The sequence below is a fragment of the Pseudomyrmex gracilis genome, unplaced genomic scaffold, assembly GCF_002006095.1.
Source record: "Pseudomyrmex gracilis isolate BER0280 unplaced genomic scaffold, ASM200609v1 scaffold_71, whole genome shotgun sequence".
NCBI lineage: Eukaryota > Metazoa > Arthropoda > Insecta > Hymenoptera > Formicidae > Pseudomyrmex > Pseudomyrmex gracilis.
The window spans coordinates 527,946-540,627 of NW_018020655.1; the positions used below are offsets into that span (position 1 = coordinate 527,946).

The window sequence follows — 12,682 nt, forward strand, 5'->3', positions numbered from 1 at the left end:
AACCCAAGATTGTTTTGTCATTTTCTACTTTGGAAAGCGCAGCTAGACGAAATCTCTTAATTGGTTGCAAAAAAAAAAAAATATAAAGAAACATTTACTGTTTACACAAAGATATAGAGAAGATTATGTTACTTCTTTTTTTTTTTTTTTTTTTTTTTGTTATGTTTTGTTTTGTTTAAACGACGAAGAGACACCGCACGTGCGTCGAATTGTGTTTATTACCGGACACGTATCGTATTGACGTAATCGACATAAACGACATCACGTTGTCGCGCGAAAATTTTTTCCGAAACGTGTTCTCGAGAACAATAGAAGAAAATTCGCGGCACTTGTTTGTTCGTCCCAACCTCAGGAAGCGGGAGGGATAAAAACCGAGCTCCGATTTATATCTCCTGACTAACGTTACTCGCACACAATGTTCGCGAATACGTATCAATTAACACGCGCCGCGAACGGACGGCTCGTGCGTGCGACGTGCGCAATCGCGGATAGCGACAAGGTACACACTTACGTACGCGCGCACACACGGACGTGACCAATGCGTGTTCGCGCGCACACACGCGCGCGCGCGAACGCGAATTTTTGCCGCGCCGCTTGTCGGTAGCACCGGCTAATTTTACCGCGTGGATCGCGCATGCAAGTGGAACGCCGTAATTCCCCAATTTACGAGCGATTTATGCAGCGAAACGGCGGACTCCGCGATTCTCTCGATCGACTTTGCTTTTGTGTGATCGCGAATATCTCTGCTCTTTCGCGTCAAGATCGCAAACGTACGCTTGTCGCAAACGTCTGGTAAATTTTAGTTTAAACTTGAAGCTTGAAAACGCGACTGACGCAATCGCAACTGACAAAATGAGATAAAGAAGAAAGAGTGTGTGACACAGACACAGACTTTATACATTGTAATTAGAAATTACAAATGTTAAGTGTAACACGTAAGTGTAATCTTATACGTGTGGAAATAAGGTGTTGTTGTTTTGGCGCGTCGAAACGATTTAATCGCAAAGAAAGAAAAGTTAAAACCAAATTATCCGCCGACGAACTGTGGTCGCTCCACAGTTGCAAGTTATAAAATGTTTTGTTTTTTTTTTGTTTTTTTTTAATATAAAAAAGAAACTTGCGGAGCGAACACCACGGGATGTTAGACAAAAGCGAAAGGATGTATTTACATATTTTGCGGATCGCGCGATGTCGAGATAAAACACCGCAACAACAACAACAACAACAACAAACGGGGGGAGGAAGGGGAAGGGGCAATTATTCTTCTTCTCTGGTTTGAAATTCACGCGAGTTAATTGCTAATAATCGCGACGCAAAAATAAATTAGCAGCTTTTTAAACCTGCTTTCATAATTAGAGGCGTAATCGTTCCATAAATAAATAAGCAAGGTCACGATGTGCGCGTACTATATTCGTACATATTCAATTTCTATTTCTGAAAAAGCGGAGACACATCGATGACCATCTTTTTGTTCCTCTTTGTTCCTCGCGTTGTGCATAAAAATTTAATTTTACACACACACACACACATACACACATACCGAGGAAAAAGAGAAGAAAAAAACATTATCTCGCGCGATAACGAAACAAATTATTGTTTCATTTAAGAAAACTGTTTACTCGGCCGGTGAGTATTTAAAAACGTCACCTCTATTCTTGTTATTCAAAACGTCTATTTTCTCAATTTAAATATTTATCACTCGCTCGCACAAGAGTGTGCAATTTTTAACCGACTATTTTTATAATTTAAAGTTTATAAGTTTATAGAACATTCACCAGAATGCAGTTAAAAACCAAAAAAAAAAAACAACAATATACTTTGATCAATAATTGACGGTACACATATTTTACGAAAGCGGCATTTAAACGCATAGGAAATGGACTCGCTTTAATGTGCGTGTTCATTTAAAATTAAATGCCTTTTTGTTTAATTAAACATGTCCTTCCACCAAAAACACAAGTTTAAAAAACAAATAAAAATTTTTTTTTTAATTTAAAACAACTTTTCTCAGTGACTTCGAAGTTTGCGCTGCGATGTAATTTTTTTTCTGCGGAGGACTCTCGGTGTTTTTTTTTTGTTTTTTTTGTTTTTCCAAAGACGACGATTCGCGCGAATTTTCACGGGACGTGAAGTATTTTATCGTATACACACGGAAAATGTGACTCAACGAACGAGCATTTACAATGCGAAACTCTCGCGCATTGTAAATCGCGCGTGTGCATATCATTCCCCGTAAACGGATTGACCCAAAGAAAACCTCTGAAATGACATAAATAACGGTAACCAACAAACCGGAGTGGGCCGTATCGACTTACGTAACAATAACAGGGCGTTCGCGCCGTTAACGTCGCCGCGGGGAAAAAAAGAAAAAATTTTGCGGGAAGATTAAACGCACACGCGGCGGGAGGAAAATAATCGCGCGCCGTCTCGTGTTGCGAACCCGGAAAATAAGCGCGCGCGCGAAAAGACCGGGGAAAAGTTAGGAAACGTTCAAAGTTCGCGTTTGGTGTGTGTACGTACACGAATGTACATATCGATCGCGTGGTGGTTATCAGTGTGAAAGTTTTTTACGACAAGGAAATCGTAGATAAAAGAAAACACGACCGGTCTCTGAGAGAGACATCCCCCCCCCCGTGCGTATCTCCGCGCGCGACGCTTGTTGCTTCTTTCCGACGCTAAAAATAATTTTCATCAGCTCGATCGTCGAGGAAAAAATACTACAACATGTACAAATACTTTGTTTTCTATTTTCTGAAATGTTTATTTTTAAAAAACAACTAGCACGAGCATTGCAAGTACCAGTTTGCGAGATAAGTTTGCCAATTCGCAAGAAGTAGAAAAATGCGCGTCGATCTTTTTAAAAGAAGTTAATAATAATAATAATAATAACTTTATTAAAGAAAGAGAAAAAGAATACAAATGGTTACACAGATCTTGATGGTCCTCTTAGATGCTGATATTGTCGTCGATGACGAGAACAGTTGCCGTCACCACATCGCGATATGCGAGATTTTTGCGCGATCTGAAAGGAAAATATTGTTTATTCGCATCGATATGGCATTTGCGCGAAAATTTTGCGATCCTGCACCTTGTCTCAACTCGATTCCTTGATTGAAAGAACACTGGTTCCGGCGAAATTACAATCACACTTCCTCTCTCGTGCCTGCCCTTACCACCGTAGATAGACTTTTGCCGTTCTTCTTTCGTTCCGTGCAAAGATTATGTTACCGTCACTGGTCCGGCATTTGTATGCGCGGTACGCGGTGTGTCAGCTTGTGTCAAAGACTGAGGAGGAAAAAAAACAGGTGAGAATTGAATCACTAGGGGCGGGGGGGTGCTCTGCCGTATCTTCTTTTGAGACCGCAGGAGAACTGTCAGGTGTTGCAGGCATGTAAAATTCGATAATATGCGCTGCCCATGTGTAGTGTCTATAGAAAATAATATACACACAGTAAAAATATATATCGTTTTCTTCTCATATATTATTATATAGATACTGTACGTGTAGATCGTGCATATCGAATTTTATATGAACTACTATGTGAATAAATAATAAACAATATCAAATTATATACTAGATCATAATATATTAAAAACATTTTTCCCATACTACAGAGATATACTATTATATTTTACACACGCGTGAAATTTTGCACATAAAACATATACAAACACTAAAATCTACGAAATATGTAATTGTAAAATTAATACGCAACGTGTATAAATAAATTTTTATACGCGTATAAAACGGGTAGAAAACGTAGACGACGGTGAATAGAAATTCTAAAGGAATGGTAGTTTGTGAACGAGAACGCAAACACAGTCGAGACGATTTTGTGTTTAAGATCGTAGCGCGGCTTCGTCGTTCGGGCGTTCCGCGCGGGCGTTCATAGATATGTACATCCACTTTGGGCTCTTAACTTTTGCTATTAAGCGATTTCGCTGAAACCGGTACTTGTAAGTAAAGTTTGCAAAGCGCGGCGGTGAGAGAAAGAGAAAGAGAGAGAGAATCCGCTAGATTTCTACGCGGTGTGTTTATTGCGCGGAAAAAGAGCGGCGAGCCGCAGCGACGTTTCGCGTCGCCGGACCTTCGTCAGATTAAATCGACGATTTCTGCATTCGCGCGCGCGTGTGCGCGCGTGTGTGTGTATGATAAACTGCCTACAAGCGTGAGTGACACGGGAATTCGTTTGTTGTTGTTTTTTTATGTTTAATACGGCAATATTCTCCCCCCTGTCACGATCGCGCGATGCAACGTGCTTCGTACTCGACATTTACGTGCTCGTACAACAACTATATCGGACGCAACTGCGTGACGTGCGATTATTGCAGGAACGTGATAACTGCAGGCTTAAGCCGAGAAAGTTATTTAACGTTGTTCTCTTTATGAATTTTGTTTTTTTTTTTGTTTTTTTTTTTCACAAACTTGCAACGCACCGAAAACTTTATTACAAATATGAAATTTTAAATTATAGTCGCGGAGAGTTTAATAATAATTTTTACACATCATTTATATAACATCGCGCGGTATCTTTACGTAACTACTTACGCGTTGTATGAATTGTTGTGCAATATTGTATATTTACATCACGGCCGATATTCAACATTGTCTTAACTTTTTTTTAACTCGTTCTTCACATGTTTCGTAAACGATGAAACAACTCGAGACGAATCTCAAGACGATCCCAGATATAAAATCGATCTGAACAAAATATCGACCTGTATAATTTTTATTTTGTTTATTTATTTCTTTACACGTTGCGTGATGTTTCGCGTATTTTTACACACAGACAACACACGACGAAGGACAACCAACCTTCTAGTTAGCACCTTTTCAATAATCGACGCTTTTTTTTCTAGTTGTTAACAATTTCGTTTACGGTCGCGTGTTTGCTCTTGACATAACGTAGGTAGGATTAATTTGGATTTTTTTTACGGCGACACATTTTATTTTAGAATCCGTTGAAAAATTGACGACGGGTCTTTAAAAACCGGCGCGCTCAAAGCGCTCTCTCTCCTCGTCGTCATTCGGCTTCCGTAAACGTGCAGAATGATAATGTTATTTCAGGCTTAACGTAAATAAATCTTATCTCCCGAGGGAGGTCGTGTGCGATATTTGAGAGCATTAGACTCGTAAACATATCGATCGATATTCCGGAGCGGTACGCGAGACCATCGTTACCGTCGTCAATGAAAAAAAAAAAAAAACTTGAGTTGACGCGAGTTGGCAAGTACAGTTTTTATCGCCGTGCGGATCTGGCGCCGTTTCCGGCGAAAAAAACAAAAAAAAAAAGAACAAAAAACAAAAAAAGTTTCGCAGGTTCCGGTAACAAGCGACGTTATAGCCGTTAAAACGATGAAATCAATGCGTAACGACCGTGCCGGCGCTATATTTAGCCGCGGAGCGAGCTGCTAGCACGGGTAATTCCTATAACCGTATACCCGGCGCATTGACAGGTGCAATTTATCCGAAGCCTGAATGCTCGCCGGACCTTCGTTTTAAAGCGATGGAAAACTGATTATTTCCCACGACGCGATTTTACTCGCGATTTCGTAACCTCCTCCTCCTCGCGCTCTCGCGCGGAGATATCGCGCCCGCAGTCTCGGTCGAGCGACGTCACAAAGGAGAGGCGCAAAGAGGAAGAGTCTCTTGATCTTCGTGTCAGTTGTGTCGATTTTCTGCCCACATCCTCGTAACAAACAACCGAATCCGAGAGAGAAACGTCGTTCGTCCGAATCGAATCTCGAAGAGAGAGAAAGGTCTGTGAGGTCTAAACGTCCCGGTGACCGGGTTTACAATTTTATTGAATAAACAACAATTAGACTTTTTTTTTGTCAAACACACAACAACAATTTCTCAGTGTTTTTAAATTTATTCGCTGGTTCGAAAAATCGATTTCTAATTTAAACAAATAATATATATTTTCGTTACAATCACATCTCCTTCGCGGCACTTGTCCGGTCATTGGGACGCTCACCTTGCGTCGGAACTCGCAGAGTCGAGTGCAACGAACTTTGCATAATAGCCGTCTCTCTCGCAAGATTAATCCGTAGTAAAATATTTTACTCTCATTGGGGAATGAAAAGAGGGGAGGGAAGAATAATTAAACCCCGAGTTTTCGGACGTATCGTGCGCACGGCGAAAACCTCGGGGTCACGCGTCGCCGTAATATCGAGGGGGGAACGGGGGTGGTAAGGGGAAGAGGGCACACCGAGCGAATCACGCGAGTATCGTGTGTATGTGTGTGTGTGTGTGTGTGTGTGTGTGCGGCGGGGTACACCGCGCCTGCACGCATATATCGCGGATATCACGCGAATGCACGTTTTACGCGAGAATAAACGCTTCGGCGTAATTATGTGTGTGCGTGTTTCGCGCGCGCGTGTTTCGTGACACGTGCGTGCACGGCAATTCACGCATTGCCAGGCAGCAGCGGTGGCAATAAATAATCGAACGCCCGGGATAAGGAATAATAAAAGAGGAAAGAAAGATAAGCGTATATCTCGCGTCGCACTCGGCTGATATATCAGTCGGCGGATCTGGCTCGTCGGATACGCTCGGATGCGGCCGGCATTAAGTGTCAAGCGGGGTAAACATGCATTGGCAGAAGTGCGTTGGTGGTTTATTATAACGCGCGGCGTTATGTACGCGCGCTCGCGCGTCGATATATATACAAACGACGCCGCGCAAACTAAAGCGCAACTCTTGAATAATACATCGCGATTATTACGTGTCGGGGAATCGCGCGCTCGTCATTCACGTTGCGCTCTCTCGTCGCGCTCCTCCCACCGAGAGAACGAAATGGTGTTTTCCGATAACGCGGATAAGATCCCGATTGACCTGCGGACGTACGTATTCGAGAAACGGAAGAATTATACAAGATGCAAAAATATTTAACGCAACAACGTTCGGTATTTTGGTTTAAACACGTCAGAGTTCCCGGTTTCACATATTTTTAATAAATTTGTTGCAATTGTTTCTTTAACAAATGCGCGATTGCTCGTCCGGTCTCGCTTTTGGAACGTGCAGAAAATAAAAAAAAAAAAAAAAAATTCTTCATTTCAAACGGTAAAAGATGTTGACGCGCGCCCGAGTGTTTTATCGTGATTAAAAAATAAATAACGGAGTTGTGCAGTTTGTGGAGAGTGATAAGAAAATAAACACTCTTGTAATCCTTCTCCTTATCTCGAGAACGGTGTGTCTCAAATTTCGTACCGCGCAACTTAATTATACCCCGAGATCGCGGTGATATATTATCATATATTATATATATGATATATTATCACGAACAGATGTATATTATCGCGCATGTGCACTTATCGTCAATAAGCGTTGTTATTGTTCAATCTACCGCATTATGTCCGCGCGATCGTGACAATCGCGAAGTTGTTTCGCGCGTCTCTTCAAATAATGAGACACGTGCGGCATTCGCACAGTAGTCTGTCTACTTCGGTAGTAGCCGAAGAAATCGGATCGCCTGGGCCACGTGACGCGACACTCTCTCTCGGTAAACGTCGTCAGTCAGTGAGAGAGAAAGAGAGAGAGAGAGAGAGAGAGAACCGACGCGGAGAGTGCAGGTCTTTCTTTATATAGCAGGGTTGCGGGGTGCAGTTCAGACATGGGAAGTGAGCATTACTGCCTGAGGTGGAACAATCATCAGAGCAACTTGCTGGGTGTGTTCAGTCAACTGCTGGAGTCGGAGTCGCTGGTGGACGTGACACTGGCGTGCACGGAGGGACCGTCGATACGCGCACACAAGGTAGTCCTCTCCGCGTGCTCCAGCTACTTCCAGGCCCTGTTCCTCGACCACCCGAACCGCCACCCCATCGTCATCCTAAAGGACGTACGTTTCGCCGAGCTACGTACCCTCGTCGACTTCATGTACAAAGGCGAGGTAAACGTCGAGTACTGCCAGCTATCGGCCCTCCTCAAGACAGCGGAGAGCCTCAAAGTTAAGGGTCTAGCGGATATGACGAATATCAACGCGGCGGTAGCATCTAGGGAAGAGCAGCAGCAGCAACAACAACAGCAGCAGCAACAACAGCAGCAGCAGCAACAACAACAACAACAGCAGCAGCACACAAGTGGCTCCGACACGTCGCGGGAGCATCATCGAGAAAGAGATCGGGAACGAGAACGAGAACGAGATCGAGATTGCATAAAAGAAGCGAGCAGCAAAGACAGGGAACGAGAGTCAAATGTCGTCCCCGGGATGTCGAGCGGTGCTAAGGAATGTGAGCAGCAGCAGCAGCAGCAGCAGCAGCAACAACAACAACAACAACAACAACAACAACAGCAGCAGCAGCAACAGCAACAACAATCGAGTAGTGTCGCTCAGAATACCCCCAGCGAGTCCGCGGAAGCGGTGGACATGACGGAATGTCCGCCGTCGCCCGCTGGACCCGGCAGTCCGTGTCTGGGACCGCTCGCCCTCGACCGGCCCAGGAGGGACTCCGAGGACGCGGCGAGCATCGAGGAGACGCGGGCCGGTTCCCTCAGCCCGATCTCGGTACACAGCGGACCATCCGACATGAGCCTCAGCAACAACACCGGCGGCGGTGCGCCCGGTGGTGGTGGTGGTGGTGGTGGTAGTGGTGTGCTGCCGTTGAATCTGCCGCAGAGCCGGCTTCCGTCCCCGCATAGTACCGAGCCCCTCGCCGGCCCGTCGGGTTTACCCCCGGTCCAGCAAGTTCCGCTAGTAAGTAGCGACTATATAAGATTTAATCTCAACAGAGAAATCATATCCTGATTCAGGCAACGTTAGAACTTCGACATGTAAAACCAGTTCTAATAACCAGAACATTTGTTAATCGCAAAGTCAGGGACTTTGGAAACGTATTTCAAAAAATATTTAAACATCGACAATTAATATTTACATGTTTGATTATTTCTATATAAATTTCTTTAATAATAAATAATAAATTTCTTTAATGTCCCAATGACATTTGTTTAAAAAACAATTTATAAAATACTTATACACGAGAAGTTAGGGATTGAAATTTAATAATCTCAAAAAAAAACATTGACAATTGTTAGAAAACTAATATTTACGTATCTGATAATTATTTCCGTAATAAGTATTCGAATTTCTTTAATGAACTTGTGTTTACTTAATGTCTCAACGACATTTTTTAAGGAAACTTTAAGTAATTTACAAGGTAGGGACTAAAATTGAAAAGTGTAGAAAATCTCGAAAAATACTTAAGACGTAGAAAATTATTCCAATTAATATTTATACGTATCGAATAATTACGTTTGTAATAAATGATCTTTGGTTACATGTTCACTGGGACATTTGTCGTACATGCAATTTGCGTCAAGTTCGTTGCGTTCGTCACGAAGTTAGCTTTGCCTGAATTAGGAATGAACAACAAAGAATCGTCGCCGAACTTTCAATATCGAGAGATCAAAAACGAAAAAAAAAAAACTCACATCTTCAAAGTCAAAAATCGCGAATCGCATCATTTGCCTCCTCAAGTTCAATCAAAAGTTTTATCGTTCGAATTGACGGTATCTATGTGTTACAATTGACACGCAATGTCACTGCCGGAGATAATTCGACAGATCTTTAATCGCGACCACAAGATTTTTTCTTTGAACGCGGGAGATTGCAATTTTCTATCGAACCGACAAACACGCTCGTTATTAAACGAGCGCGATCCCGCGCCGAACTCGCTCGATCAATTTCAATCCGCGATCGGATCTGAAACAGAGCATCGACAACAACAACCGGCGTGGCGATTAATATGCAAGAAGGAAAACCGAGACGATGTAATTTTCGATATTGCGCGTCCCGTCGGCGCTCCCGACATTCGGTTCTTTTCTATCTCGATATAAATCGCGCGCGATGTAACTATCTATATATTTTTTATTACACGGGATATAAACTCGATACACACCCTTTTGTGTTTGCAGTCCCTGAAAAAAGAGATGGACTGGGAAAGGTCGACCGAGGAGCGAAGCGCGAGCAGCGAGATATCCACGGACTACAGACTCCCGCCAGATCCGGTGAGTCGCGCGGCGGCCCTTCTCTTTTCCGATTGAGCCGTACATATACATTTTCTATACATATATGTATATATATATATATACATATATATACATATATATACATACATATATGTACATCTATATATATTTCCAATTTATTATTGACTACTTTTTACTTCTCGTATCCTCTCTTTGCTCTGCATTTCTATTACATATATATATATATTACATTACTATTGATATATATATAAATATATCATATGAACGTGTCGGTTGTCGCGTCTCGCTCTCGTTCGCCGGTCGGCGGGGATTGCGGACGAGACGCGGCGACGATTTATTTTTTTTTTTCACGTACTTACTTACTTACTTTGCGCCAAAGTCCCTGCGAGGGTTGCAATTTTACGCATTGCGACGCATTGTGTATATCGTATATTTATATCGCCGTTTATTTATAACAATATCACGACGACGATTCGTGCTCTGTGGAAACGCGACTTTTTTGGAAGCGTGTTCGGGTCATCATCGCGAAAAGCTTTCGTTAAAAAAAAAAAAAGAAAAAAAAACCGACAAGGGCGCGACTCCTGTTGTACGTACGCGCACGCACGCGTGTATTTTATGTGTGTAAGTGTGTGTGCGTGTGTGTGTGTAAGTGTGTGTGCGCGGGTGTGTGGGCGTGTGTGTGTGTGTGTGCGTCGTATTCATTTTGCATGTGGGTCTCTTGCATGTCTCGCCCAAGTGCTTTGCTGTTTGCTGCTCTCTCCCTGCTAATTTGATAGAATTGTCGCGTCATCAGCGAGAAATTGCTGTCCGCGCGACATTACGCGGATCGGTAATCTCACAAGCGAGGATTGTGTCCGCGTTTCCGTTGGCGTTTGGATCCTAATAAATTTCACCCGCCCGAACCCTTCCTCCCTGAACGGGGAGGATAAACCTCCTTCGTTGAGCGGGCTCTTCTGACGTTTCGACTCGGTTTCCGGAAATGTCAATGAAAAGCTCTAGTTACGCAAACGTTTCGCATCAGAGCGTTTTTTTTTTTTTTTATTTCGACATTCCACGTGTAAACTTTTTTACTTACTTAAAAATGTTTCAATAGAGTGTTAAAAAAAAAAAAAAAAAAAGAAATGCGCTCCGTTGAACGGTGGTTATAAAACTTCACCGTAAAAGTTCGAAAGTTGCCTTCGCTCTATCGAGTGTTTGTACGCGATATATAAAAAAAAAAAAACGGGGGAGAATAATTTTTTTTTTATCCTCCAGAGTCTTTTTCTCGCGAAATGAAATTAACGCGGTGAGAAATTAATTGTTTTTCCAAAAAAAATTCGTATCGTCGTTGGCGCGTTACGCGATTTGACGCAAGTCCGGAAGAGGAGGAAGAGGAGGAGAAGGAGAAATCTCCCTGAGACACGCGTAAAACAAGTGAGGAAACGTGAGAGATCGTGCATGCTCGTCTAATGTGGCGAATATATTGTCTTCCGAACTAATTCACTGTCCGTCACACACGCTCTCTCCTCCCCCGCGTGTGTGCGTGTACGTCACTTCCTCTCATCTTCTCTTCCGGCTCTCACGCGTGTTTTTCTTTTCCCTCCTCCCTCCCCCTGTCTGATCCCGTTTGAATGCTCCATTTTCCTACCCCCGTTCTCCCGGTTTCGTCTCTGTCACACTTCATCCCCTCTCCCGACTCCCAAGCGTTGTAGAGGTGTGAAAGCCGGCAAAAGATTATTCGTTTTTCAGAGCGATAGTAAAAAAAAAAAAAAAAAAACGGAAGTAAATCTTTTTTTTAAGAAGATGGTAGGATCTCGTGCAAGATAATATCAAGGATTAAGTAATTAATTAAAAGTTACGGAACGTTCTTACACACGCTCTTTCGCACACTCTACTCAGCTTCACACCTCTGTGTATGGTTTCATTATGCAACCCCTTTTTCTGCTCCTTCTGCGCAGCATTCTTCTCTCTTTGCTTATGCGTGCAAGCTCGCGCCAAGCGTGTATACCACCCCCCCTCACCCCCCGATCGTAAAAGCTCGACCCCCCTTCTCTCCGTCCGTGAAACCCCATCTCCACGTGCTTTGAGGGAACCGAAAAAAAAAAAGTGCGCTCAAAGTCTACCACTCTCTCTCAAGAGAGAGAGAGAGAGACTACGAAAAAAAAAAAAAAAAAGATTGACAAGCAAAAGAGACTACGGAAAGCCAGACAAATCCTCTCCCCAGTCCTGCCAGCCTGTCTTGCTAGCTCACTGTCAAGAAGTTGACCTTCGTTTTTGGCCATGGTTGTTTTTTACTACATTTATATATATATATACATAAATATATATACATATATATATACACATACGTTATGGATATACGCATATCGTTTGTACACACTGTGGTATATAAATATATCTATATATATATATATATTTACATATATATATATATATTTTTTGCGAGAGATATATATATTTATATATATTTATACACACACATATTATATATATATATATATATTTATATATATAATATATCTATTGGCAGATTGTTGACATATATTCATTATATACCATTTGTTACTTTGTAATATCTGTATTTCGATTTGTTCATTTTGGTTGAGTGCAATGCCTTTTGCTACGGCGAATTAAAAAACAAAAAAAAAACAAAAAAAAAAATTTGCGAACGCGGCACATATATACGCTGCGATTACAATAAAAAAAAAAAAAAAA

At 42.3% G+C, this 12,682-nt stretch overlaps 1 protein-coding gene across 1 annotated transcript in view; it reads left to right on the plus strand.

The window, feature by feature from the left end:
• LOC109854679 (longitudinals lacking protein, isoforms H/M/V-like) overlaps nucleotides 1–12,682 on the plus strand; it is a 29,355-nt gene that overhangs the window by 14,332 nt on the left and 2,341 nt on the right. Inside the window, exons 2-3 of the mRNA XM_020428013.1 lie at nucleotides 7,592–8,696; nucleotides 9,914–10,006. Coding sequence (XP_020283602.1) covers nucleotides 7,617–8,696; nucleotides 9,914–10,006 — 1,173 coding nt within the window. The 5' untranslated portion in view covers nucleotides 7,592–7,616. The remainder of the gene's footprint in view (nucleotides 1–7,591; nucleotides 8,697–9,913; nucleotides 10,007–12,682) is intronic.